The sequence below is a fragment of the Epinephelus lanceolatus genome, chromosome 20, assembly GCF_041903045.1.
Source record: "Epinephelus lanceolatus isolate andai-2023 chromosome 20, ASM4190304v1, whole genome shotgun sequence".
In the NCBI taxonomy this organism is placed as follows: Eukaryota; Metazoa; Chordata; class Actinopteri; order Perciformes; family Serranidae; genus Epinephelus; species Epinephelus lanceolatus.
Genome location: NC_135753.1, coordinates 18817740 through 18845577, shown reverse-complemented (window position 1 = coordinate 18845577; position 27838 = coordinate 18817740). Strand labels below are relative to the sequence as shown.

The window sequence follows — 27838 nt, the reverse complement described above, 5'->3', positions numbered from 1 at the left end:
TTCGGACAGTGGTGAGTGGTTGCCTGTCCTAGAATAGCAAATATTTTTCTTAACATTTTTTATCAATATATGGGGGCATCCCCACAATATCCAAATATGATCAAAATGCCCTCCCAATATCCATTTCCATCCATCCATCCATTTTCATCCATTTATCCGGGGTCAGGTTGTGGGAGCAGCAGGCCAAGCGAAGCACCCAAGATGTCCCTCTCCCCAGGAACGCTCTCCAGCTCCTCCTGGGGGATCCCAAGGTGTTCCCCGACCAGATGAGATATGTAATCTCTCCAGCATGCAGCATGTCCTGGGTGTACCCCAGGGCCCCCTACCGGTATTTCAACACTTTTCCATGACTTTTGAAGAACCCATAATTAAAAAACAAAAACTTGATCCACTTGGTGGGTGTTTTTGAAACATATCAGATTCAAACTTTATTTAAACATAATTTCAGCCAGCTGGCACACGTGAAGACAGAAGGAACGTGGGGAGAAACATAATGCTAAACAAAATGTCCCACACTGACGCATATTAGAGCAAAGTTAGGTTGATAGCTACAGAAAATACATTTGCCAATATTACATGGAAGGTTATTCAAGTTTCAATGATTTTTACTAATGTCATGACTTTTCTTGGCCTGGAAAATGTGATTATGAAATTCCATGTCCTTTCCAGGTTTTCCATGACTGTGGGAACCCTACAGTAGGTGTGCAAAGTGTCTCAGATCCTCAGACAAAAAGCTCTCAGTAGTTACTGCTCAGTCGGACTTTCCTTTCAAATCATGCTGCATTTACATGTAAATGAAAGCAATGTAAGCTGACACTATACACTCTCACAAGACCACACTGCCACGTTATCATGCAATGGTGCCACTGTGTGGAGGGAAGCTGCACACACAGGATCTGCAGTGGCTTTATGTAATGTCAAGTGTATTACACAGAGTATAAATCAGCACAAAACAAACAATGTTTCAGCCCCACACTTTTGCTTCACCTCTATAATGCAAACACAGAGGGTAAACATTAACAATAGGCTATTTAGAGCTCTGAAATACTGTCAATACTATCATTTAAGTAATGATTTCCAGGTCTGCCAGTGCCACAACCTCATTATTCTTAATTTAATTTGACACTGTATTCGTTAAATGATGATCATGTTAGATTACATTAGTAAAACAGATTTGTAGAGAGCTATGACCTTGTTGATCTAAACTCCTGCCATTCTCACACTAGCTCCTATAAATGCCAGCAAGGAGAGGGCATTTTTAGATTTCATAACTCAAAAGATGGCGATTGCATCTGTGTTTTAGGCATAACTAGGGCTGTCCAAGTCACTCTGATTTTGACAGTTTTTGTTTGTTCTTAAATCTCACACTCGTCCATTTATGTCCTGATTTCCTTTTCACCACCTGGTCTTTACGCTTTAACCCTGCTTTAAAAGGCGGGTTGTTTATGACAGGGAAAGATAACAGATGATCAGTGCAGGACAATAAAAAGAGATGGCACCATATATAGTTTATCACTGTCATTCCCTGCTTCACACCTGCAGATATTGGACTGCATTTGCTTTGACACAAACAGAAAGACTGAGAACGTAGATAAACAAAGAGCTAGGTTTAACTATAGAGTCAGATTTTTATTTATCAAGGAAATAAATAGCGCGTTTTTGATGCTTTTTTGTCTGAAGTGGCACTTCTATCCTTTGTGGACTTTTACCCTCACACCATCACCATGGTAAATCAGTGTGCGGCCCGCGTGGTGCTCATGTTTGTTGGGTTGTTTGTCTTTTTAGCCGCACTCACTGTCAACTCTCTATCAGGATTCGGTGCTAAATCAGGTGACTGTTTGTTGGATAAATCAGCTGAAGGTTTTGTAAAGTGTGACATTAAGACATAAATAATAAACTGTGCTTATCTCCATACAGGGGTTTTCAAGCAGAGCACAGAGGATGTGATACTCAAGTATACAACACCCATAACTCCATCTCAGTGGGCTTTCTTTGTCTGGGATTTCATTTATTTTTGGGTTTTGGCCATGTTTATATACTTCTTAGTGGGACTCTGCAGAAGGTAGCACCATTTGTCATATTCTCATACATAATTTACAAAAGATGATAATGCTTAATAGCCACATCGCACTGCATAACTGTGCCTATTTCTTAATGCTTTTATCTCATCCTGTTGTATTATTGCACGCAGCAAATCAGTCCACCTAGTCCAGAGGCAATTTACTCTTCCTCTGTGCAGTCGTTTTCTCTTTACATGTTGCAGATTGCTCTGACTTTATATGAAAGAGTCTGATTATTTCCCTGCAGGCGCAATTTGTTTGCCGTGGTGTGTTTTTTCTTCTCAAATAAAACAATATTATCATTGTTTCCTGCAGGAATGCTTATGACTGGATGTACACCACACCTGCAGTGCTACCCTATGGGTTTCATGTCTCTATCATCACCAATATCTGCCTGAACATTACATGGTTGTTTCTGTTTGACAGAGAGTAAGTGTGTGTGTCCAGGTTGGCCCCCAAACATGACCAAAAGCTAAAGTTTTGGTGTCTTATGTAACAGTTTAAACATCTGCTTTTCTTTGTGTGTTTAGGTTGATGCTGCCAGTGCTGATAATCTCGCTACTAATGACGCTCACCGACTACACGATCCTGTTTTTCTCCTGTCATGGACTAAAAATCTATGGAGCCTGGTTGAACAAATATCACACCGTAGATCTGTGGCTCTTCAGAATATTGGTAAAACAATTGCTTGCCTTTTTTCCCATTTGCATTTCGACAGATTATTTTTTAACATCTTGACTTGGCTTTAAAGAGAATAACATGTTTAAAAGGAATGTACAGTGTTATTGGTTTACAGACACTGCAATTAAAAAGCTTATAAAAACAGTAATAAAGTCACACATTCAGCAAACAAACTTGCTCTTTGAAATGAGGAGTGACACATATGCAAAAAGGTGGAAATCCAAGGTGAGTTCAAGGACAGTAAAAAGCCATTATATGTAGGACTGTTACACCTACACAGAATTTTTTTTAAAGTGGCCTTCACCAGGGTACATTTTAACATTTACTATTCTTGGAAATTGACTGTCCTCATTTCCCTCTTGTCGCATAGAGAAAAATCATGCTATTCATATTCTCATTACCTTGGTATTTAAATCATTATTTGCAGGCATTAAAAAGTATCCAGGTGATGTGTCCTTCAGATTAACAAACATATAAAGTGTTAATTAGTGAGTGTAAGAGGTGCTAATAGGTGTATTTCATTACCTCTGGACACTTTACCCATTTACAGTCTTTATGCTAAGCTAAGCCAACGATGCTCTACATAAATGATATACACTTTTATTCTCTGAGGTGGGAGCAGTTGTGTCTCCCCTTGCATCCTGTCACCTTGTTTGGAAGTGCTGTGAACGTCATGTGGATGAATGAAAGCAGTTTCAAAACAATACAACACCAGATACAGTACGAATTTAAAGGTACACTATGCAGGGTTTTCCTAAAAAAAAAAAATAAATAAAAAATGCATAAATCAATACAGAAGTACAGTACAGGCCAAAAGTTTGGACACACCTTCTCATTCAATGCGTTTTCTTTATTTTCATGACTATTTACATTGTAGATTCTCACTGAAGGCATCAAAACTATGAATGAACACATGTGGAGTTATGTACTTAACAAAAAAAGGTGAAATAACTGAAAACATGTTTTATATTCTAGTTTCTTCAAAATAGCCACCCTTTGCTCTGATTACTGCTTTGCACACTCTTGGCATTCTCTCGATGAGCTTCAAGAGGTAGTCACCTGAAATGGTTTTCCAACAGTCTTGAAGGAGTTCCCAGAGGTGTTTAGCACTTGTTGGCCCCTTTGCCTTCACTCTGCGGTCCAGCTCACCCCAAACCATCTCGATTGGGTTCAGGTCCGGTGACTGTGGAGGCCAGGTCATCTGCCGCAGCACTCCATCACTCTCCTTCTTGGTCAAATAGCCCTTACACAGCCTGGAGGTGTGTTTGGGGTCATTGTCCTGTTGAAAAATAAATGATCGTCCAACTAAACGCAAAGCGAATGGGATGGCATGTCGCTGCAGGATGCTGTGGTAGCCATGCTGGTTCAGTGTGCCTTCAATTTTGAATAAATCCCCAACAGTGTCACCAGCAAAACACCCCCACACCATCACACCTCCTCCTCCATGCTTCACAGTGGGAACCAGGCATGTGGAATCCATCCGTTCACCTTTTCTGCGTCTCACAAAGACACGGCGGTTGGAACCAAAGATCTCAAATTTGGACTCATCAGACCAAAGCACAGATTTCCACTGGTCTAATGTCTATTCCTTGTGTTTCTTGGCCCAAACAAATCTCTTCTGCTTGTTGCCTCTCCTTAGCAGTGGTTTCCTAGCAGCTATTTGACCATGAAGGCCTGATTGGCGCAGTCTCCTCTTAACAGTTGTTCTAGAGATGGGTCTGCTGCTACAACTCTGTGTGGCATTCATCTGGTCTCTGATCTGAGCTGCTGTTAACTTGCGATTTCTGAGGCTGGTGACTCGGATGAACTTATCCTCAGAAGCAGAGGTGACTCTTGGTCTTCCTTTCCTGGGTTGGTCCTCATGTGTGCCAGTTTCGTTGTAGCGCTTGATGGTTTTTGCGACTCCACTTGGGGACACATTTAAAGTTTTTGCAATTTTCCGGACTGACTGACCTTCATTTCTTAAAGTAATGATGGCCACTCGTTTTTCTTTAGTTAGCTGATTGGTTCTTGCCATAATATGAATTTTAACAGTTGTCCAATAGGGCTGTCGGCTGTGTATTAACCTGACTTCTGTACAACACAACTGATGGTCCCAACCCCATTGATAAAGCAAGAAATTCCACTAATTAACCCGGATAAGGCACACCTGTGAAGTGGAAACCATTTCAGGTGACTACCTCTTGAAGCTCATCGAGAGAATGCCAAGAGTGTGCAAAGCAGTAATCAGAGCAAAGGGTGGCTATTTTGAAGAAACTAGAATATAAAACATGTTTTCAGTTATTTCACCTTTTTTTGTTAAGTACATAACTCCACATGTGTTCATTCATAGTTCTGATGCCTTCAGTGAGAATCTACAATGTAAATAGTCATGAAAATAAAGAAAACGCATTGAATGAGAAGGTGTGTCCAAACTTTTGGCCTGTACTGTATTTCACTCTCGGTTATCACTTATGACCCAGTAGAAGTGTGTGGCGGCGAATTTTTCTGTAGAGACTGCCCTTCGCTTGCCTTGTTTTTTGTGTTTGGGATGTTTATGGGTGTGTACCCCCACGGACATGATTTTGCTAAGTAGGACTGACTTCTGGATCAACATCCAAAGTCGTGTTCCAGGACCAACATTGCGATCAACACAGCACAGCTGTCTCACATCATCAGCGTGGTGCTCTTGTGCTTCTTTTAAAAGAAGTTAAAAAGTTAAATTCCTCTGCACCTCTTCAAATTTTAAGTTCATATAAATGAACAAAATCCTCAGTGACTTTACACTTAAACCCTAAGTTACTGCAGGGTTAGTGAGTTAGCTTGCTAACTAGGTAGGCTAACAAGTAAACTTGCAAATAGACTAGAATATTAGCAAGTTAGTTTGCTGATTAGGTAGGCTATGCTAACGAGTAAGCTTACCAGTAGGCTAAAATATTGTTCATTAACATTAAGAGTAAAGATAATATCATTTGCAGTTTCAAAAACCTGGACACATTCACCCTCCTTTTCCATTGCCTATATAAAAGTATTATTGCAAGAGTTTTAAATAAGCTATAAAAGGTATTTACAACTGAAAAATTATATTATTCACAATCTTTGTTAGTGAACAATATTCTAGCCTATTGGGAAGCTTACTTGTTAGCATAGTCTACCTACTCATCAAGCTAACTTACTAATATTCTGGTCTATTGACAAAGTTTACTTGTTAGCATAGCCAACCTACTTTGAAAGCTAATTCACTAACCCCGTAGTAGCTTCTAAGGTTTTTGGTTAATGTTACTGAGGGTTTTGTTCAGTTGTACGAACTTAAATTTGGGAAACTAGCTTAGCTCTGAAGAAGCACAAAGGAATTTTAAAAGTAGTACAGGAGAGGTACATTGATGATGTCAGGCGGCTGTGATTGGTTGAATTTGGGGTTGGCTTTCACTTTCACTTTTGTTGGTGAGTGTGTTTACAAAAAGCAAAAAGCAATCCTGCATTGTATACATTTAATGTTAGCACATTATTTTGCCTGGTTTGTAAATGCTAGCTTAATATCTGATATCAACCCAACACAGTAAAAGATCATATCCGTTGTTGCAGGATCTTGTGAGAGAGTGTTTGTGAGACTGAGACTGGTTAATTTTCTCCTGAATTGATGTCTGAAAAAATGCCATTTTAGTGTCTGGAATTTTAGTGTTTGTCAGCCTAAAAAGTGCGCTGGATTGTTTCTGAACCATCTCTGTTTTCTGTTGTGCAGACATGAAAGTGGTGACAATTCTCTCATCTAATTTTCCACAAACTAAGTGAATAGGCAGCCTTTTGAAAATGTCAAACTATTCCTTTAAAGTGACATTTTATCACTCAGTTGGTACCATTCCATCCAAGTCCCACGGCACACCGCTGACACACTGTAAGGTTAAACAAGCCAGACACTGCTCCCAAAGCTGCTGGCTGCTCCGTCACCCATATCTAAAGAGTGAATCCTCGCCAAAATGCCCAGTTCTACTGGCTGTGCAACGTCTGTGCACCAGGCGACTGTGGTCTGAGATTAGGAGGTTAGAAGCAGCCGAGTGAGGCCATAGAAAAAAAATTGACATGGCTTCCCAGTCCCTCTTTGCCTTGAGCTTGACATTAAAGAAGAGGTGATAGATAAGGTCACATGACAGGCCAGCATCCTTTGCAGTAAACTGTATTTAAAGCGTTCAGAGAATATGCCAAATACTTCAGGATTAGGATACAGCCAGCTGCCATCTGGTCATAGCTTTCCATGCTTTGAAGTCTTCTTTCATTGTGTTGAATCAGGTGCAAAATGGAATAGCAGTATACGCAACATGGGGGACTCTCTCCACTCTCCTGAACCTGACGATATATTTGCAGTATCAGACAGAAACGTCTCGATGTGACTGTGCAATGCTGTCACTGCTGCTGCTTCTGATGGAGCTGTTAGCCTGGTGAGTCTGACTCCCCGCTGCGTTCTGTCATTTAGCTGTCGGTGTTTTCTTCTTCCCCAGAGAGACGATACACGAGCAAAGGAACCCAGATCTTTTGTCGTTGTCTCCCTCTGCTCCCAGGTTTCTGTTAGAGAACTTCTACCTCGATGAGCATGTGCGTTACATTGTGACCATCTACCCCGTGGTAATCCTGTGGTTGACAGGCACCCTGAGCAATTCTGACTCTCCTATAAGTGACATTTATATATTTGCAGGTACAGTCTGACACTTGAACTGAGGGATATTAGCCCCACACATTTTTATCAATATTCTTTTTGCATTTCTCTCTACACTGTACATTGATTCATGACATATTTAATTTCCTCTTCCTTCTTCAGCTGTGATCCTGGCTTTTTCCTGCATCCTGTTCATTGCACGCATTGCCCTCGTCACATGGAAGCATCATAAACGACCGCTTTACAAAGACAGTGGGCCCAGTAGGTCACCAGTGGAAATGGCTTTGACACAAAGAAAAATATTTCTTTGACTATGAGCTTAGAGTGAGTGAATGTATAACAATAAATAATTTGTGTGTAAATACTAAATTTTTTGTAAAGAATTTAATACATGAATGGAAAAAAGGAAGTCATTAATATTTTTAATGATTTAATAATAATATTGATTTAATATAATGTTTGAATTTTATGTTTTAACAGTGAAAAGAAACATCAATACATTTAATAAATGATAATATTGTGTTGTGCAATTTTTCTTTGTCTTTTTTGAATATATATATTCAATATATTGATTTATTTAGTATTCTACTTTAATGTATGTAGCCTACAGTGTACCCAATTTTGAACTGAAATGACTGAATGTAATTCCTTTTTTTAATCTTTCTTCTTTATGTTCTTTTTTTCTGTTTAAATTTCATATAAACATAAGCTTTGTATTTTAAAATGTAAATTGATGAAATTGTATGTTTTATATGTAATGTAGTGTAATATATTGTATGTAAGGTGTGGACCCCAGGAAGACTAGCTGATTGCCAAGGCATTCAGCTAATGGGGATCCTTAAAATAAATAAATAAACAGAAGGATTTCAAAACTGAAATGAATAATTGTAAAGCCAAATAACAATGAACATGGAAATAATATTTTAAAAAAATATACAAAAGCAAATGTAAGGTTGAAGTAAATTATAAATATGAGAGAAAAATAACCGTCAGGCATATCTTTGCATAATAGTTGTCCTCTTGTTTAATAAACATGCTCTATTAAAACAGTACACATTTAGGTAAATGAACATTTGGCTGCAAAAGGAAAAAAGTTCCAGAAAGAAGCAATTTAATCAAGGGCTGAAAAAACTGTCAAAATTCAAAGATGTTGAAAAAACAATAAATCCTCACATTTTAGCAGCTGGCATCTTTCTTAATAAATGAGTTTAACAAACAAATAAGTCATTAGAATTGTTTGTTGATCATTTTTACAATGATCGCCTTATCAATAAGTCAGCTAATCCTTTCAGCGCTAACGTATTCCTGTGATAAGCAGTCCTGTGTGCCAAGTGAAAACAGCACAATCATATAAACTCATGTGTCCTAATGTTAGCATTGCAACATCTCCTCAAGCGCAGTTCACCCAGCATAATTTTTCCATCAAACACGTATCTGCTGTTTCAAATTAGTTTTATATAAATGTGATTCCTAGGAAATAGGACTAAACCATAACCACTACTTGCCTAACTCTTACCTAAGCCTAACCTTAACCTAACCCCAACCTTAAACTGGAATCTAATTTTTTCCCAAACTAGGTCAAGTTTTGTCCCTATTTGGACAAGATGTCCCTAGTTAACTTGTCTATAGTCTGAAGTGTGTCACTAAAGATAGCCTAACACACACACACACACACCACCACCACTACCATGACACCACCTATGATAGCAGTAATCAAAGAGATACCATAAAATTGAAAAGTACATGCAACATTCCAAAGTCCAAAATATTAGATTGTGGAGACATATATTGTGCCTCGCAGCACAGTCTTCAGTATTCAGAGACTGTGGTGAGCTTCCAGATGTCTCCTATCACAGTGAAAAACAGTTACCATGTAGTGATACATGCTGGGAGCATTGCCCTGGCTGTAATTGCTCAGGTGAGCACAGGTATCTTTTTTAACCTGGCACAGGACAGCAACGTTCCGAATGGTGAGTGACTCTGCATGAATATTTCAATTATGTAATCACAGATTGTAGGTTGACGGTTGTATTCAGAGGTTGAAAGTGTGATGATTTTAATGAGCTCAGTGAGCTCTTCTCACTGGTTTGTAGAGGGGGGCTTTAGTAAATGGTAATGTCATATACAAAGTGCACCAGTCAGGTTGATGATTGCAAAACTCAAAGATGTTTTTTCATCTTTCTAAACTTGTTGCATATTTAGTCGTAAATATTTAGCAAAGCTCTTATACCTAAATGACAGAATAGGTTGATTTCCACCACATAGGTAGAGTGCTGCAGGGATGACGTTCACGGAAGTTAGAATCGCCCTGGTTACATCATCAAATTTAGGCAGAAAATTAGCTCTGTGGCAAAGAGAAATTTATGATACTTTAATGTTTTTCCTCAGCAAGACAATCTTCACAACCAAACATCACTTTTATGATTTTTTTAAGGACTCATTCCTGCACCATTATCTTTCTAACATTCACAGTTATCAGTACATCCTTAACATCATAAAACAGTCGCAGTGCTGCTCCAAACCTACCTGGTTAGGCTTACGCAACAAAACTACGTGGTTAGGTTTAGGTAAAACATCAAGATTTGGCATTATATAAGTACTTCTGTCACTTACGTAACGTGATGCATGTGACCTGTGTCACATACAATGTATCACATACTTCACTAGCTCAGCATGCTGCACATATTAGCATTCAAGGCTACATTGTTATTAAAAGAACACAATGTTGACTTCAGAATGCAAACACTGGTCTCTTGGGTGAAAGTCCTATGTTTATGTGACCCAATTACCACTCCTCCCACCCACCTTGTTGGGGCTTTTTCAATATCTCTACAATATTACGTAACATCACTTCCTCCTCTGCTCCGGTAATGATTACTATGCACACTACACAGGTCCCGCCTTACAGTAAACGTAAGTATGGGTCGTAATATGCTGCTTGCACAGTCGACCTTAGAGGTTGTGTTTTGAGGAAAGCGGACTGACATTTAATGTTATTGAGAAATACTTACGTTTTGAAGCCAAGTTTCACTGAAAGACCTTTGCCCTGACAGTCATTTCAGTTCATGCCATTGACCTGAATGGAGGCCATTGAAACTAACTAGGGTACATAAACACACACAAACACACACCACCCAGTCTAGACTGAGTCTGTAACATAAAAAACAATGTGATTTTTTTATAGTGATTTCAGTAGAGGGTATTTGAAGTGGAATAATGAAGACATATTAATGCCCCAGTTATCATGTGTCACTTCTGAAAATTTCTTGTTTATCCCAACCAAGGATCAATGTTTTCTTCTTTCTTTCTTTCTTTCTTTCTTGGGCTTCAGCTCTGTTTCAGACCTCATCCAGGAATGTCTCTGAGACCTTCCCCCTGGAGGTGACTTTGGACTGGTGGTCTGATTGTTACTGGATAATAGTGGACTTGTGGTCTATGGCTTGGCTCCTGTATGCAGTGGTCGGCCTTTTTAAAAGGTAGCATGAGTGGTGTCTTTAAAGCCTTATACCAGGGGTGTCAAACATACAGCCTGGGGGACAGAACTGGCCCACCAAAGGGTCCAACCCGGCCCACTAGATGACTTTGTACACCTAATCTTGATGCACTTGTTAAGGTTAAGAGGTTTCAGGAGCAATCTAAACAGTGAGTAGATACTTCATGTAAAATGCTGCCTCAGAGGTTTTTCCACCCTGACCAGAATACAGTTCTCCGAAAAAACAAGTACTTACTGTGGTCATAGTTATTTCACAGTGTGCAAAATATTGTCAACCAACAGCTCCAAAGAATCTGTGTCAGGCTTTTATCTTAAAACAATATGGGTGGAATCCTGTTGCTAAGGCACTGACATAACTTCAGATTGTAAATGGTTTGTAGGGCAGGGGACGACTTCACCTGCTTCTTTAATAGCTTCAACTTTAGTGGGAGTGGAACAGAGAGTAGGAAACTGACTGAATAAGGAAAAACTGACGCATACTGTTGTATTTGCACATATTTTTTAAGGATATCACTGGCTGTTCATCATTTGTTTCGTAAATGGATAAACATTTTCATAATGTACTTCTTTACACTAGAAAAAGGGAAAAAAGGAAGGGGATGTCATTTATAGGTTGTTATGCAATTGTTTTACTGGCACGGCCCACTTGTGATCAAATTGGGACGTATGTGACCCATGAACTAAAGTGAGTTTGACACCCCTGCCTTATACAATGCCAATGGTTTACTAGAACTTCTGTTAAAATCCTTAAAACTTCCGTCTAGTTTGATTTGGCGACACCTGTGCAATGTAATACTACAGATCCCAGAATTCTTAGGGTAACAAACACTTTTGAAGCTGCTACTTTGTCAGAAATACAACATAATGGTAGCTAGTTAATCTATTTACAGTGCAACCAAACAAACTCATGCTGTAAATGGGTATGCATATGTAGACAATTTGAATCCAAGGCCAGAGTGGCGGACTCCGCCACTAATAATGAAAACCACTATGTGGAAAGGTGATTACAGAATGTAAACACATTGAATGTCTATTGATGAAAAAATGCTGATTGTAAATGGTTCAACAATGGGGTCTGATTTGATGAAAATTGCAGGTATTATATCGTCAAGGTGTTGTATGTGATCATAGTCAAGACTGTTATTATTGTGTCTGCAGAAATGTCCTTGGCCCTGAGTCTTGCTGTCCAGAAATCCACCCCCCAGTATTTTATTTTATGTGGACCATGATTAACATTGCAAGGATGTGCAGCATGGCCCTGTGGGACCGACAGTAAGTAGTGCCAATGTTCTGTCCACAGCAACACAGGACATACAGTATGTGTGCTCATAATCAGTCAAAGCTACTGCTGCTTTCTACAGCTGTATACATGGAGCCGTCATACTCAGGTGGATTCTCCTGGTCCTCAGCTTCTACATGCTCTACATGTCCTACTCTAACCTCGACAAGCACAAAGTCTGGCTAGCCATCAACAACCCTTTTGTGATCTCGTGGACACGTTACCTGGTGAGGCCGCTCAGTTACCAAAAGTAATGTAGTAAAATGTATTAGCATTCGTCATGTTAAATTCCTGCTAATTTAACTAGCATGCTTGGTCAAATTCAACATTTTTTTATGCTTTAACATTTATTGCAGACCCAGAATGGCTTGGCAGTATTTGCCTGGTGGTCTCTCTTGAATGCTGTGGTCGGTCTTGGCATTGTGCTCAAGTACAAAATAGACGTGCCGGACCCTCTCATCAGCACTGTTGTTCTCACCATCATCTCCTTGTGCGCTATAAACTGGTAAGGACAAAAGAACTAGAGGTAATGCCAAATATCTGTTTGTAAAGCAAAATTATGGAAAGATTTTAACTTCTGAAAATGTTGCAGGTTCATCCTACAGATCTTCCTGTTAACCAAGTACACGCGCTACACATTCTCTGTTTACGCTATGCTCATCCTGGGCCTGGGTGCCATGTTCACCAGAAGCTATCGTGTCCATGACCTCGCTACAAACACAGTCTATTGTGGTAAGATGTCACCTTCAAGTGCAGATGCACATTTAACAATCAAATGTGTCTATATATTGTGGAAGTTTACCCTGTCTTCTCTTATCTCCAGGGTTCCTTATGCTCCTTATGACGGTCATGAACTTGATCCATTTGATCTCTGCATGTTTGCACACGGATAAGTCAAGCAAACCTGTTGCCATGGAGCCCTCTGTGACATTTGAGGGCTGTGAGAACGTGTGGCACACACACCTCAGAAGTGATGACATCAAGAAAGACTTCTGCAAAATCTGATCATATGTGGTGAAAGAAAATTAGTAAATATGTTACCAACCAAATGTGCACTTTACATGAATCACCAACAGGGGGCAGTACTTACTCACTTTACACTGAGAAAGTGTTGGACAAACTGCTGTACCAGAAGATGGCACAGTGGTTCAAGCTTTTTTAGGGAATATATCTGTATTAAGACTATGATTCAAAACTGAAGTTCATTAATAAAAAAATTCAAAGCATCCAAAACAAATAGGAAGATTATTTAACCGTTGTTCATACTATTTTTATGTTTTTGAAACCAGATAATCTCTGTCCTTGTTTGAAAACATGAAACCCTAATGCACACTTTAACTCCTAATATAAGCCATATTAGCTTGGGTATTTTGTTGACGCATGATGATGATGTTTTCAAACTTCTTGAGTGAACGAAGGTCATTAAAAACCTCTATACCCTCCTTGACTCCCTGTCTGCATCTCTCACTGTGTCTGTGACGTGATACAGCAGAGATAATCACACATGCTCAAGTTTATAAGTGCCCTCTTTCTTGATGTGGCTTAAAGAATGGAATATCAAACATGCCCGATGGCTGTGAGCAGGATCTTTGATGAGGATGCTGAGCTGAATATAACTCAGCATCAGATGAAAGCAGCAGAGGGAGGAAGACACAATGGAAATACAATGAATGTGTCTATAGATGGAGGTGCTGACCGTACAGCTGAGCAAACTGGTCTCCATCGACAGCACGGGTTTGATTAGTGGGACAAATAAAGAAATTAAACACACCATGGTCTTTTATCCCCTTATTTCAAGATATTCACATTGATTCAGAGTGAGATGCAGACACAATATGTCCTTTTTATTATTATCTAAATTGAGAATTATTGATTAATTCAACATAAAAACCATAATGTTGTTTCCCCCGCTGCTGCTGAAGTGTTATTTTGGTGTTTACAGACAGACATTAGATTGCAAAAGAGCCTTCTGTTGTGAGTGGATGTCTGTGATCCTGATCGTAAACTCACATTGGCAATTTGTTTGACTGCCTCATTTGGAGAAAATTCTGCAGAGCGTTATTATCTCCGGCTTCATAATGCAGAACTGATTCGCTTTCAGGGTCGTCGCCGCGTTGGAGCACACGGGAGTGTAGAATCACTAATTACAAATCAGATCACTGTAATTTAGTTTTGTGTACATTTTTGAGTGAGTAATTCTGCTTCCAGAAACACTGATTTTGATGGAATATTACACTCTGCTATAATATGTTTGGAGATGCAGGAATTACAGAGCTGCATGCTGGGATGATACTGTAGCACTATAAGGAGGATTTGCCATTAAAATATGTTTTTAACCTTTTTGCTGTTAAAAGGAAATCTGTTGTTAAGGGTTGTTTTAAGTTAAGTTGAAACTATATGTCGATAAACTGATTGGTTAATGGGTTTTAAATGTGAATATTCCAGTTTTCTTGGTCTTCTCTAATGGCAAACTGAATATCTTTGGGTTTTAGACTGTATTGTGATTATTAATTAAGTCATTTTCAAGCAAAAAATGACAAAAGTTAAAGGTCCAATGACAGAAATTGCATATAATATTCAAAATTATGTCTCCAGTAGTGTTTTTTCACCTGAAAATAAGAACTGTGTTTTTGTTACGAGAATGAGATGTTTATATCTACATACTGAGTGGGTCCTCTCCCAGAGAGTCCACCATGTTGTTTCTACAGTAGCTCAGAATGAACAAACACTTGCTCTAGATAGGCCATTTGTATTTTTGCCACTGTCGTCTTTGTACATGTTTGGCACACACACCCTCATGTCTAGATTCCACTTAATCTGACAAAAGACATGTAAGTAATTTTTAAGTACAAATAGCAATAATGGTTCCAGCTTCTCACTTGTGAATATTTTCAGGTTGTCTTGGTCTTTTGTGATAATAAACTTATTATTTTGGTGTTTTCAGCTATTTGCTATTTTTAGGCTGTCACCCTGGGCTCCCAAGAAACTATGAAGGGCACATTTTGCCATTTTCTGGTATTTTGTTGAGCAAGTGATTAACCTTTTAATCAAGAAAATTTTTGAAGTTGCAGCAATTGTGCTCATCACTTTGGAAACTGTATGAAAAGGGGAGAGGGTGCACTCACCGGCTGTATTTCCGTTTGTGTTAGAATACAGTAACTGTTATTCAGAGTAAACTTCCAAGGATTTTTTCCGGACTTTCAGCAGTAAGCAGTTGAGTCAGATAGTCTGGTAGTATTTCCACCCCTAACAACATAATGCATCAGCTTAGTTGATTAAAAATAGCTATGGCTTTGCACCACATTGGCTCAGTATTATTACAATGCTGCAGTGAAAAATTCCTAGGCAGGAGCAGAAAATTAGATTCACCCCATACCATTTAACACCCAGTATCAGATTAAACTGGTCCAATCAAATTTCCTTTAGAACTTAATTTCAACTATTCCCTCCCTGACTAAACAAATAGTTCAGTTTTTCTAAATACCTATGACTGTTCAAAGTAATTTAAAGATGTCAGGTGATAGTGTGTGTTAAAGGTGGTAGCAAAGTCCATTAAATTGCTTCATGGATGTGACTCCTGCACCGTGGTGTTATCATTTTTTTCCCTCCAGAGTACTGAGGCCAAATCCTCCCTGGAGTAAAACACTAAGGGGGGGAAAGGCAGACGTGAAGAAGGAAACAGAGGTGTTCTACTGTCTGGCAGGCTTGTAATTGTTTCTATATTCTCCAAAGACTTTTTTCTCCATAAGAGAAATAACCTAGATATGCAAATGTGCATTCCCAATTAATTTAATTCATATAATTATGCAGAGAAAAGAGATTGGGGTTGAGAAAAAAAAGTCTTACCTTGTGCCAAGTTGTCCTCCCACTGAAGCCCCCTCACTCTGCAGGGTACAGCTAAATTAGCTCGGAATATTGAAGCGTGCTCGGCGACGCAGATGAGCATCAATTATGTCTGACATTTTTGTGAGTGGTCTTAAGCCTTTTGGAATCAACAAACAGTGAATTGGTGGAAGTAATCAATACAAGTAGAGGTTTAAACGCAGTGACTAAATGCATAAACATGACCCTATGACCCCATTTTCGGTGCATTTTAATGCTTTAATTTAAAACACCGCTTAGAGCTTGCCTTTGTGTTTGAACATATTTCACAGTGAAATCTGGTTATGTTTGAAGTCTCCCTGAGCACAATTTATGCTTCATCAGCTGCTCTGAAGTACTGTTTAGTTTAAAGCTCTTAAAATAAATAATTTATTGACTTAAACTGACTGGACAAGTGTTTGTTCTTCACAGCTACTCATCAAACTAATTGTTTGTGATCAGAATCACAGATTCTTTATTTTCTCTGGCTCAGTCTATTACAGATTCAGATAAAATAATATCGGTCAGCCCCAGTCAGCAGGATTTATTTATATTTATTTATAAAGGGGGAATTATTAAAAGGATCAAAATATTGTGGAAATCCAAAATGCCGCCAGGAATGATGCACGCTCATTAAATGCAGTCTTTTTCAAAACTCACATACACACACACATTCTTACTCACTCACTCAAAAACAGCTTGTTTTTATGTTTACTTCCTTGTGCCACAAAAGCACATGGTTAGGTTTAGACAAAAACGTCATGGTCTGGCTTCAAACTGGAAGCAAACAGCGGGCTCCTGGGTGAAAGTCCAGGGTACTTTGGACCCATCTACTACCCCTTCTGCCTGCCCTACAGCTCTTCCTATTACGTTATTGCAGCAGCGTCACAAACTGGCACCATCTGGCAAACAGACAGACACCATCCAGCAGCGCATCATACTGCTGTGAAAGATGCCATTTTGCGTTGGCGTGTGACACCAAAATCGCTGACAAACGGGTGGTATTTGACGAGTTGGGAGTGAGAACAGGCTGACCTCTTCCATTCAAGGGCAAAACACATGGACTTTTTAATGGTTTTCGACCTTGTGTAGTCGTTATGTATCTTTTTGCAGTTGTGTGCCTTTGTGTCTTCTTATAGTTGTTTAATGTCTCTTTGAAGTATTTTTTTGTCATTTTGTCACTCTTTGTGGTCATTTTATGACTAACTGAGGTTGTTTTGTGTCACTTTGAGGTACTTTTGTTTCTTTTTTGGTCATTTTAATGTCTCTTTGTGGTCATTTTAAGACTTCTTAAGGTAATTTTGTGTCACTTTGGGGTACTTTTGTTTCTTATTGGTTGTTTTGTGTCTCTGTGGTCATTTTAAGACTTCTTAAGGACATTTTGTGTCAATTTGTGGTACTTTTGTTTCTTTCTGGTCGTTTTGTGTCTCTTTGTGGTCATTTTAAGACTTCTTAAGGTAATTTTGTGTCACTTTGAGGTACTTTTGTTTCTTTCTGGTCGTTTTGTGTCTCTTTGTGGTCATTTCAAGACTTCTTAAGGTAATTTTGTGTCTGTTTTGGTTGCTTTGTGTCTCTTCGTGGTTGTTTTGCCTCTATTTGTAGTTATTTTGTGTCTCTTTGCAGTTCCTTTGCATCTCTTTGTGGTCTTTTTGTGCCTTTTCCTGGCCGGTGTTAATTTGAGTGACATTTTGCAGGTGAAGGCCATGGAGCCCCCTGACACTCTTGGCCCTTGGGCCTGTGCCTGGTAGGCCTGTTCAGTAATCCAGTTGTAAGTGATCTAAAACTTTGTCATATTGCACATGTATAATTTCAGTTTCTACAGTTTAAGGCAAGTTGGATTTGAGGCATTTCTAATGCCACCTGGAATGAAATTCGAGACCAATTTAACAATAAACAGAAAAAAAGATAAGTAATCAAAAAATAAAACAAAAGACTTTACCAGTTATGTTGAGATTATAAAATGCAACATCAGAAAAAAATATTCATAAAATCCTACTTCTCATGTCTTAGCATTTTTAAGACCTAAGACCTAAGAAAAATGGATTTGAGACATTCTAATAACTTTCTAATACCAATTAAGGCCTTAATTGAATGCCTTTTAATTTAGATAAGAAATTGGTTCATTTCTCAGCAGTATTAAGGTTTCAGGATTCCAACAATAAAGTATACCTTTATCACATTACAATAACCCTGCACCTTTCTTTACAGTATGTACAGTAAACCTTGGACCTAAACCCAGATGAACATGTTTTGAATAAATGCCTTTCTATTGGTATTCAGCACGTGTTAAACATTATGTGCACATTTTAAAAAAAAGCTGACAGGGCAAAGACATCATGCACAAGGTTGGCATATTGGCTTTCGCTGGAAGCAAACAAACTTCAGCAACCCTCAATATTACATCTGTGGCACGGTGATGCCAATTAGTTTGGTAAAACAATTAGAATATATGTAAATGCTTTGATTTAATTAATCCCATGACACAGTTACACTAATTAGCTAGTAATCCCTGACTCCTATTGCTCCATATTTAAGGCAAACCCACTCAGTCCAGATATGGGGACAGCAGACGCCAAAGAGTTAAAGCTGTAGGAATAATTATTACTTTAAATTGATGATTTTTTTAAGATCTGACTAATTAGTGGTGGTGCTTTCTGTCAGTGCAGATGAGCATTGATGTAGTCTTCTAGGACACAGGCAAACCAACAAGGAGCTTGTTGATGTTAATCAAAAGATATAGACTTTAATTTACAGTTGTAATTAAGGGAGTGATAATTATAGAGAACAAGTCTCTCTGGTGGTCCATACACGACTTTAAAAAGATAGGAATATAACTCAGAGCCACATGTTTAGAGCCAGACTTAAGAGCTGAACAGCTGATGCATATGTCTGCAGATGTTTTCAACATCTGTGTTTTCTGCATCAGCTGTTTGTTCTAACAGTACTTTCTTATTTTAATTTAACAGGTTCACAGTCAGTCCTGCATTTAACATGACTTGTGTTCACTTAGTTTGTCAATCCCATTTTGTATAACTGTCTTGAAATGTGTCAACACAAATTAACAAAGCCTGTTTCCCTTTACTGCCGTCCTACACGCTGAACAAAGTCATTCTGACTCTGAAATGTGCGATTCAAAAAGAACACACACATCCCAGAGGTTTATGAGGGGCATGTCAACAAGATGCATACACAGAAGAGCCTGCAGAAAAAAAAACCACTGAAGATGGCTTGTGCTTGGAATGCTGCAAAATAAAATAACGAAAGGAGAATTTTGAGAGTGCAGAATTGTTTCACACTTGATTCTGAAATGTTGAAATGATGTCAAAACATGCCCAACACAAACAAGTGCTTTCACTTATTTTTGTGTGACAAAACAACAGACCTAAAATTGGAAGCTGCGTCTCTGATTGGGTGCCAATAGGAAAGATAATCTTAACTGTGGCATTAATTAGGCCTACCAAGTCTACGACAAAAGTTAAAGGGTCTGGCAACTGAACTGTGATGCCAAGCCAAGAAAAAAATAAATAACAAATAACCTCCTATAAAATGACAGTTTGACATTTTTAAAAATGCCAAATAAACAAACAAGACATAACGTGATAATTAGTGAGCTTTAAAGGCACTACTTGGCGGATTACTTACTGACAGAGCTAAGTTAGCTCTTATCCCTCTGTTACCAGTTTTTGAGGTATGCTAAGCTAACTGTCTGCTAGCTTTAGCTTTATATTTAGCCTTCAAATATGAGAGTGGTGTCAGTCTTCTCTTCTTACTCCCTTTCTTAAAATGTCAAACTATTAATTTAACTGTAGATGGATAAATCAAAACCTCTCACATGTAGAGTGCTGCAGGAATGACTCCTTAAACCTGGAAATGACTTTTTTTTGCATTTTAGCACGGCCTCGTGTTGAAATAAAAAAAAAATGTTTTAATGTTTTTGGTTAGATGTCTGAAAAAAAGGTCTGTAGTTAAAACAAACTTAAAGACTTTCATGTTTTGTTCTACAACATAAAATACATTTTGAAGCCTTTAGCCACATGTCTTAAAATGGCGGTCGCTAACAAGTAGCTAAATGAGACTACGGAGCGATATCACAATGAACACTGCTTTACAGCCTTGTTGCTGTGGTGACGTTGAAGTCATGTTACTGTATAGTAGTTAATTTATAGCCTAACATTAGCTTTTTACTTCTGGTGATTGCATTTATGATTAACAAATCATAAAAGTAGTGTTAATTTGTGAATATTATCTCGCTGAACAAACATGTAAGTATCATCAACTTCTGTTTGCCACCTTATTTTCTGGAATAATCAAAAGTCCAGTTTCCTTGTTGAGGAAACCAGGGTGACGCTAACTTCTGTGTTGATCTAAAATAAATGTTATCCCTGCAGCATGCTATTACGCACAGCCTACTTGTGAATATTAATACCTTAAAGCAAAGCTTGGAGCAGACATTATCATCCAATGAAATGTTAGCATGATGAGCATATGACCAGCAGTCAGTTGATCCAGATGTCATTATGGTATTGACAGTAAAGCCACATAATATATTGTTTTGCAATATTTATCAAATTCTTGGTAAGAAGTAAGAAGTGTGTGGAGAAAATGTGGCTGTTATCTGTGCGTTGCTGAGTTTCCATTAAGAAGCCATTCTTACAGGGGAATAATTATCAAAATGTGCTGTGTGAGCAATACAATTATGTTTACATCCCTCAAGCCACCATATAATATAACCCTCTACTAGGCAACCCTTCAAAATGACAATAACCGACAGCTAAAGCAGTTCAGCAAATAACACACAGTATGTGAACATAAGTATTCATACTTCACCACTTTGCAAATCAACAGCGTGAAGGCATCGTAACAGGCACCATAATTCAAATGCAATCAACCAAGGAAGAAGAAGCTCAGCAAAAATAAATTAGCAGCAGAATGACAAGCAGTTAGTTGGAAATTAGCAGCCAGCAGAGTATGTGGGCCACAAACAGATTCACAGGCAGCAATTTAGCAACCAGCAGCTTAATGTTAGTCACCTAAGAATGCAAGCACTGACTAAACAGAGCCAAACCACTTTACCTTCTAAAGCAGTGACAGAGTCTCAGTGGCACCAAACAACTGCCACAGCGGGAACAAGAAAACTCCACTTCTGGCTTGATGTGCTGATGGGAGAAGTTTGCCTTCAGCTCTAAAGACAAACTTCTCCCATGTGCACTTGAAGTGTGCCCTCAAGACCAATAAAGGTAACAAACAGAGCACCATACATGATTTTCCCTTCAGAAAAAAACATCCAGAAGCAGAACAATTAGACTGTTACCTTAAGAGCACTAGCAGTGATAACAACATCTTTAGCAGTTTAACAGCAGAGTTAGTAAAGGAGTTTAGCAGCCGCAGCTTAGCAACGAAAAAACGTGGGCAGGCACAAGTGACAGCTTAGAGCTGCTCTAATCAACATTTTATATCAACATTTCTACAGAGCAAATTTCCCGCAACTACCTGCAGTTTGTTTCCAGCTGCAGCAGGAAGCCGTTTTCAGCAATAACACACTATTAATCCCACTGCATGATACCTGCCCAGAACCTAATGGGATACAAAGTTAGCAATTGGGTGGTGAATATAGGGAGGATTGAGCAGCTAAAGAGCCTGACATTTTCCTCAGAAGTTGGTCCAGACACAGCAACAACTATTGGAGCTGAAAAATTAAGCCAATGCAGAAACTGCAGTTCCTCGTAGGGCCACTTGAGGCTGGCTCCCAAAGTGAGTCAGCACCCATTAGTCTTGCCACCAGACAATCAGAGATCTGCGCCTTCTGATAGTCTGGGGACACTCCTTTCTAAAGTGCGTTTAACACACTGGAGAAAACGGCCGGCAACAAAGCAACGCCTCTTGCATCTTTTAAAAGGACACGCCCTCCCGGAAATGTGCGCTCCCCCTTTTCTCGTCCGAGCTTGAAAATGGATGCCAAGAGATTTAACTCTGTTTTATCAAACGTGTGCTCAGTCCACAAGATTGTGGAAATGAAGGACTTACAGCGACATTGTTTAAAACTTTTAACGCAGTCGGGACTATGTTTTACGAGCACAAGAGTTCAGCGAGCCACCGAAGGATCGCCCTGCGGATTTACTATTGGTTCTGCAATGTAGGGAGTTTTTTTAAAATCTGAAATTGTATCCGCCCATCTAAACACAAAATCAGGGAGAAAGACATCAGTCTTTAGTTAAGCAAAGCGTCTAAAGGCTGACTTGTGAGTCTAAGCACCCATAGACCCTCATGTTAAAATGCCCAAATTTACAGAAGAAATAAACATGTTTACAGCCTAGTACAAAAACTGTTTTTGGTCTCCACAGCTAATTTCAACATATGTGGCAATTATATGGGGGGTGAATTTTCAGCAAAACTCACCTGTTTACATTTTATTAAAGCTAAATGTTACGCATAATTAAGGGCTATCACTTTGAGTTTATGAGTCAGATCCACCCCTCACTCCTTCACAGGTCCAAATATGGTCACTTCTGGCTCCAAAAAACCAAGATGGCGATGGCCAAAATGCCAAACTCGAGGCTTCAAACGTGGATTCCACAAACCAGCAGGTGACATCATGATGGCTATGTCCATTATTTTTAAACACTCTATGGTGGAGACCAAAACAGAGGTAAAAAGAAATGAATGTTCAATATATATTCCCAATGTGGGCAGAAATGTGACTCGAAATGACTGCTAATGTTGCTCTGTGTCTGCTGGATGTGTCACTGTCAACTGGCATGTTCACCATATCCAACTTTTTTGTAAAATGCGCATTGGATATATGTTACAGTAACAAGTTGTCCATCTAAACTACCTCACAGGAATGTAAAGTAGCCTATACCTTACGTTGATGTTTTCACTAGTGTTCATAGTTATGTCTCTTCCACGCTGTTGTTTATATATATTAACAGCATTATGCCTCTTCCCTTTTTCCAATGACAGTTTTTGTTTGTCAAGTGTGAGACTGTTTTCTGATAAGGCAGGAAAACATATTTCTGTCTGAGTTGAATTTGTTCTTCCAGCTGTAGTTAAAATACATTTCAACTAAATGCTCAATATGTTTTTACGTGTTAAAAATCTGGAAGTGGAGTCTGTTCCGCTGAGGAATATGCTAAAAAGCACTTTTTTATAAGCAAATGTTATTTTGAAATATTTCTGCCAGCTGTGTCAGTGTGCCATGGTTTTTAATTTAAAATTCTATGTTATGTTAGATCAAATGAGGAACAATAAAGGAAGGACTGGGGTGATGAAACTATAGACATCTAGTCATTTCCAGGATCAAAACCTCGGCTCCAGTCTACAAGTTAAGACTGAGGAAGAAGACACCTTCCTAAATTAGATGTGTCACTACTGACTTCATATTAAGCTTACCAACAGGGCAAAGCGGTGAGCTCTGACACAGAAAATAGGACAGTACACCCTCATTGTTTGGTGTATGGCAAGGGATCAATTTCAAGTATGTGACTCATTGTACCCCAAAGGTACGGGGTCTCTGATTGCAGCAAATTACAGATTAAAGGGCCCTTCATACTGTTACACAAGTGCTCCTAACACACTGGCTGGTGTCTGAGATGACATGTGAATCACAGAGGTTGGGGAGTGGTGTGTATAAGAATGTGTGTGTGTGTGTGTGTGTGTGTGTGTGTGTGTGTGTGTTGTCAGGGGGCAGCTAGCTCTATTGCTACCCAACACTCTTTATTTTTAACTGAGTGAGGTGAGAGGAGGATTGGAGGAAAGCGGCCAAGGTGCCAGACACATGAAAAGGAGGAAAATCAGCATGGCCTGACAGCAAACTGTTCACGCATGTGTCTCCACTACTGCACACAAAGATGTTAGGAAAAGATGATACAACCCCATGGTGTAAATTCAAAGAGGCTTCCTGCTTGCAGCATAACAATGTTAGATGAGTTATTGTAATGCCAAACCACACTTCTACAATGTTGCATTTGAAAATGCTAATGTCATTTTAAAGAAATATGAAACCTCAGCCTGTTTTTACCTTGGCCGGTCCCTAGGAGCAGTAGATGGATGGCTCCTCTCAGAGTTTCCTGGCACATGACCTTGAGTGCTTTATTAATTTCCTTATTTTTTTAGGGCAATACCTCGGGCTATCCACCTAAAAGACGAGTCAGGGGATCACTTGAGGCATAAGATCTGAAATTAGACAATTTCCAGTTAAAAAGACTTCAACAGTTCATTAACTATTTCAATTAAAAATTCTCGTTGAAGAATAATTAAATTAAAATGATCAAATTAGCTTTTGTTTCATGTGTAAGCTATTCTTTTTCAATTATTCAAAGGATAGTAGTTATTTAAGGCATTTAGTGACAGGAGTCTGGTTAACATCCAATTATATCAGAATTGTTTTAACATTAAAAACCGCATCCGTTCCACTCTGATGGATTTAGGCCTGAATTCAATGCCAAGTAACAAAGTCAGCACTTTAATAGTCCATTTTGTAAGATTTAGTGGCTTCTAGCAGTGAGGTTGCAGATTGCTTGTAGGAGAACTATCGTGGCAAAGACACAAATTGCCCTATTTAAGGTTGATTTATAGCTGTGTGTGGACTCGACGCAGAGCCTATGAAGTAGCCTATGTTAGTGGCCTACGCCTCTGTGAGCATTTGCACTGTAATGTGTCGACGTTGCTCTGTGGTTACAAGGCTAAAATGCTAGTTGGGGGTGGGATTTGGGTGAAGTGCTGTAAAGTTTGACTGATTCAAAACATGCCTAAAACACACATAAACCTTGGCGTAATACGTAGCACAAACACAACTTCGTACAAGTTTCAGCTACATTAAAACTCACAAGGTTCACCAATGAAACAATTGTCTTGTAGGCCTACTACACACGTTTTCTCCACATATACAACATGCTAACGTTATTTGCATTAGCTTATGATATTTTATATTGCATAAATTAACGTAGCAGCTAGCAGAGTTTTCCTCTACTCATACAAAGCTAGGAGCAACAGCAGTATTTAACAAAGGTAACATTACAGATTTTGGCTCTATTATAACTCACAAGGTTCACCAACAAACCAATTGTCTTATAGTAAAACCTTTACTGCCACATATACAACTTGCTAATGTTATAAGCATTCGCTTACATTTTCTATTGCATAAATTAGCATAGCAGCTAATTTATGCAGTTTTCCTCTACTTATACGAAGCTAGGGGCAACAGCAACATTTAACAAAGGTAACATTATGACGTTTGGCTCCACTATTATAGTAGACACGTTTTCCCCACATATACAATATATTAATGGTGTTAACATAAACTTAGGACATTACATATTGCATAAATTAGCTTCGTAGCTAGCAGACTTTCCTCAACTCATATGAAGCCAGGATAAATCACACACAGGGCTTAAAATGCTATGTTGTGGGGCTTTATAGAGCTCGTAAGTTACATGTTTCCGTTTCCGGTACATGGGACCTTAAAAATCGATTTCTCATAATGTATTTCAATGGCTAGATGAAAATTATTTTCTGGTCCCGTTTGAATTGTGCCATGAATTTCACATATATTGTTTGTGAATTTGTAGTATATTTTTTCATGCAAAGAAGGCTACAATTTAGCTGGAAGAAGTTTGATACTGTTAGGTTTTGTGTGAGAGTGCTTTGTGGACTACAGCTCTTCGCTGCTCTTGACGCGTATGATATACGTCACCACTCGCACTCGGAACATGGCTGTGTCTCTGGTACACTTCACTGCCTTCTTCCAAGGAGAGGACAAAAGCCTTAAGCGTGGTGAAAACCACTACAAGTCTGGACATATGGAAAGTTTCAGCACACCAGCATCTTGATCTGATGGCTCCGTAGATCGTGGCAGAAGACATTGTGAGTTGAGAAGTGGAGGGAAAGTGTGATGATGTGACATCACATAGGCGACATGTAGTCTTTCTCATTATGTTGTTTCCACAGCCTTTAACTGAAGAATCATACAATAAACTGTCAAACTCTTAACATGAAAAAAATATTATTTAGACCACACAAAACATTTGTGTAATCCAAGGCATTTAATGACTGGGACCAGAAAATAATAATTTTCTCTCCATTGACTCCCATTCATATTTTCCAAGCCTAGAGGTCCGATGGGGGTCTACCAGAAGGGGCGTGACTTACGAGCTCTATTCTTCACAGTTTATTATTTCTTACCAGAGAAATAAAAGTAAATAAAAGCTCCCTTTCCACAAAGGGAACTGATTTTCAGCCTTCAAAAAATAAACAGGAGGTGTGCGTCGCTGTGGGGTTTAATTTATTTTTTTGAGGAGGTGCATGCCAGGTGTCTATGCAGAGCCTATGCTCTAGGTACAGCGTCAATTCAGCGCAAAAGTGTAAATCTTGCTTTAGAGCCAGCGTTTGGTTTGTCCATTCTGGACTACTATAGTGCAACATGGGGGATTCCATGGAAACGGACCAGGCCCCTCGACCTTGCCTCCAATTTTTCCCAGTGTCCCCTCGTAGTATTGCATTGAAAAAATCCTATGCAGCCCAAAAAGTATTTTCTCCACAGACCACAATTGTTAAAGAGACGTCTGTATTATTATACATCTATGAAGAGGACCCGCTTGTTATGTACATATTAACAGGTCATTTTAAAGTAACAAAAATACAACAATCATTGCTTTCGAGTGATTATAGACTAAGGAAAACCTAGTTATGAATAATACATACCATTTCTGCCCCTAAATCCTACACACAGGACCTTTAAAAGGGTAAATGCAGATAAGATTATCATGCAGAACACTCCGATGGTGACGCTGAGTTGCTTTGAAAAGTGCTTTACGCTAACTGGTATTTAACCACTTGAATCACAGGCATTATTCATGACGATGATAAACTCGTCTGGAACAATCAGATGCTCCCCAGAGGGTGTAAATTAGGAACTGAATTCATTTTAGGATAAAAAACAGGTGGATGCATGTTTTGACAGACGTCTATAATGCCTTTCACTCGGGGAACTAAGTGACCAAAGACTCACAATTCATGCACTGAGTCATTGTGTTTTGAAATGCATTACACTCAATGTGTCATCTCTGGAAAGGTGTGAATAAGACTGAATATATCATCTGCATTGTGGCCACCCAAAATGAGAGAAGAAACAGGCCAGAAAATCTTTCCCTGACTGATATGCACTGCAAGTATTTATTCAATCTTATATTTAAAAATCTAAACTGACAAATATCAGTAGCAACCAGGAGGAAAATAGCGATTTTAAAGACGTATTCAATTCCCCAAAAATTCATTTTACTACTGAAAGCATCTCAGGGTCAGTATGCTTGTGTGAGAAGTCATAAATAAATAAATGCTTTAAGAAAAAGTGTTGTATACTGACAGTGATGTTGACAGCATCATATAGCTTTGCACTAACAATCTGACCATTCTTCTTACATTACTCTGAAGGAAAGAAAACAAGAGCCTCCATCTGTCATTTATAGCAGCTTAAAATTCCCCCAAAATAGCATACTGCTAAAGTATTTCCAGACTTGGCAAGTTCACAGCACCCCACGGGGTCAGAGCAATTTATCAAGATGATTGCTGTACAATAAGGACACCTCTGTCCCTCATATTATGTGCAACGCCTAAAAACCAGCCAAACGTTTAGGGGAAGATGATGAAAGACTGTGTGTGTCAATAACAACTTAAAAGACGATATAAAGAAGATTTTTTTTTCATTGGAGGGGGTGTTAGTGGTAGAAATAACAACCACCCACAACCAACACCCAAAAAGGTGTGTGAATTTTTTTATTTATTTTTTTTGTTTGCAGTCATTCTTCCTGGGTCCATATAAAATATATATTTTAGCCGAT

The 27838-nt window shown here is 38.8% G+C and overlaps 2 protein-coding genes across 2 annotated transcripts; both read left to right on the top strand.

The window, feature by feature from the left end:
- The first annotated feature begins 1527 nt into the window (after positions 1-1527).
- Positions 1528-8579, top strand: LOC117264976 (uncharacterized). Its single transcript, XM_033639328.2, has 7 exons — positions 1528-1830; positions 1918-2062; positions 2376-2489; positions 2591-2735; positions 7008-7156; positions 7277-7410; positions 7534-8579. The coding sequence occupies exons 1-7, from the start codon at positions 1725-1727 to the stop codon at positions 7680-7682; spliced, it is 942 nt and encodes a 313-aa protein (XP_033495219.1). The 5' UTR covers positions 1528-1724; the 3' UTR covers positions 7683-8579.
- A 565-nt stretch (positions 8580-9144) lies between these two features.
- Positions 9145-13590, top strand: LOC117264530 (uncharacterized). Its single transcript, XM_033638556.2, has 7 exons — positions 9145-9341; positions 10703-10847; positions 12023-12136; positions 12226-12370; positions 12500-12648; positions 12736-12875; positions 12967-13590. Exons 1-7 carry the CDS (start codon positions 9212-9214, stop codon positions 13146-13148), a joined length of 1005 nt encoding a protein of 334 aa, XP_033494447.2. The 5' UTR covers positions 9145-9211; the 3' UTR covers positions 13149-13590.
- The last annotated feature ends 14248 nt before the right edge of the window (positions 13591-27838 follow it).

Excerpts from the sequence above, each read along its gene's own strand:
- LOC117264530 (XM_033638556.2), top strand. The coding sequence starts at position 9,212 with ATGTCTCCTATCACAGTGAAAAACAGTTACCATGTAGTGATACATGCT. Across the intron at positions 9,342-10,702 it reads GGACAGCAACGTTCCGAATG|CTCTGTTTCAGACCTCATCC; the intron begins GTGAGTGACTCT and ends CTTGGGCTTCAG. Across the intron at positions 12,137-12,225 it reads ATGGCCCTGTGGGACCGACA|CTGTATACATGGAGCCGTCA; the intron begins GTAAGTAGTGCC and ends TGCTTTCTACAG.
- LOC117264976 (XM_033639328.2), top strand. The coding sequence starts at position 1,725 with ATGGTAAATCAGTGTGCGGCCCGCGTGGTGCTCATGTTTGTTGGGTTG. Across the intron at positions 2,736-7,007 it reads TGTGGCTCTTCAGAATATTG|GTGCAAAATGGAATAGCAGT; the intron begins GTAAAACAATTG and ends GTGTTGAATCAG. Across the intron at positions 7,157-7,276 it reads CTGATGGAGCTGTTAGCCTG|GTTTCTGTTAGAGAACTTCT; the intron begins GTGAGTCTGACT and ends CTCTGCTCCCAG.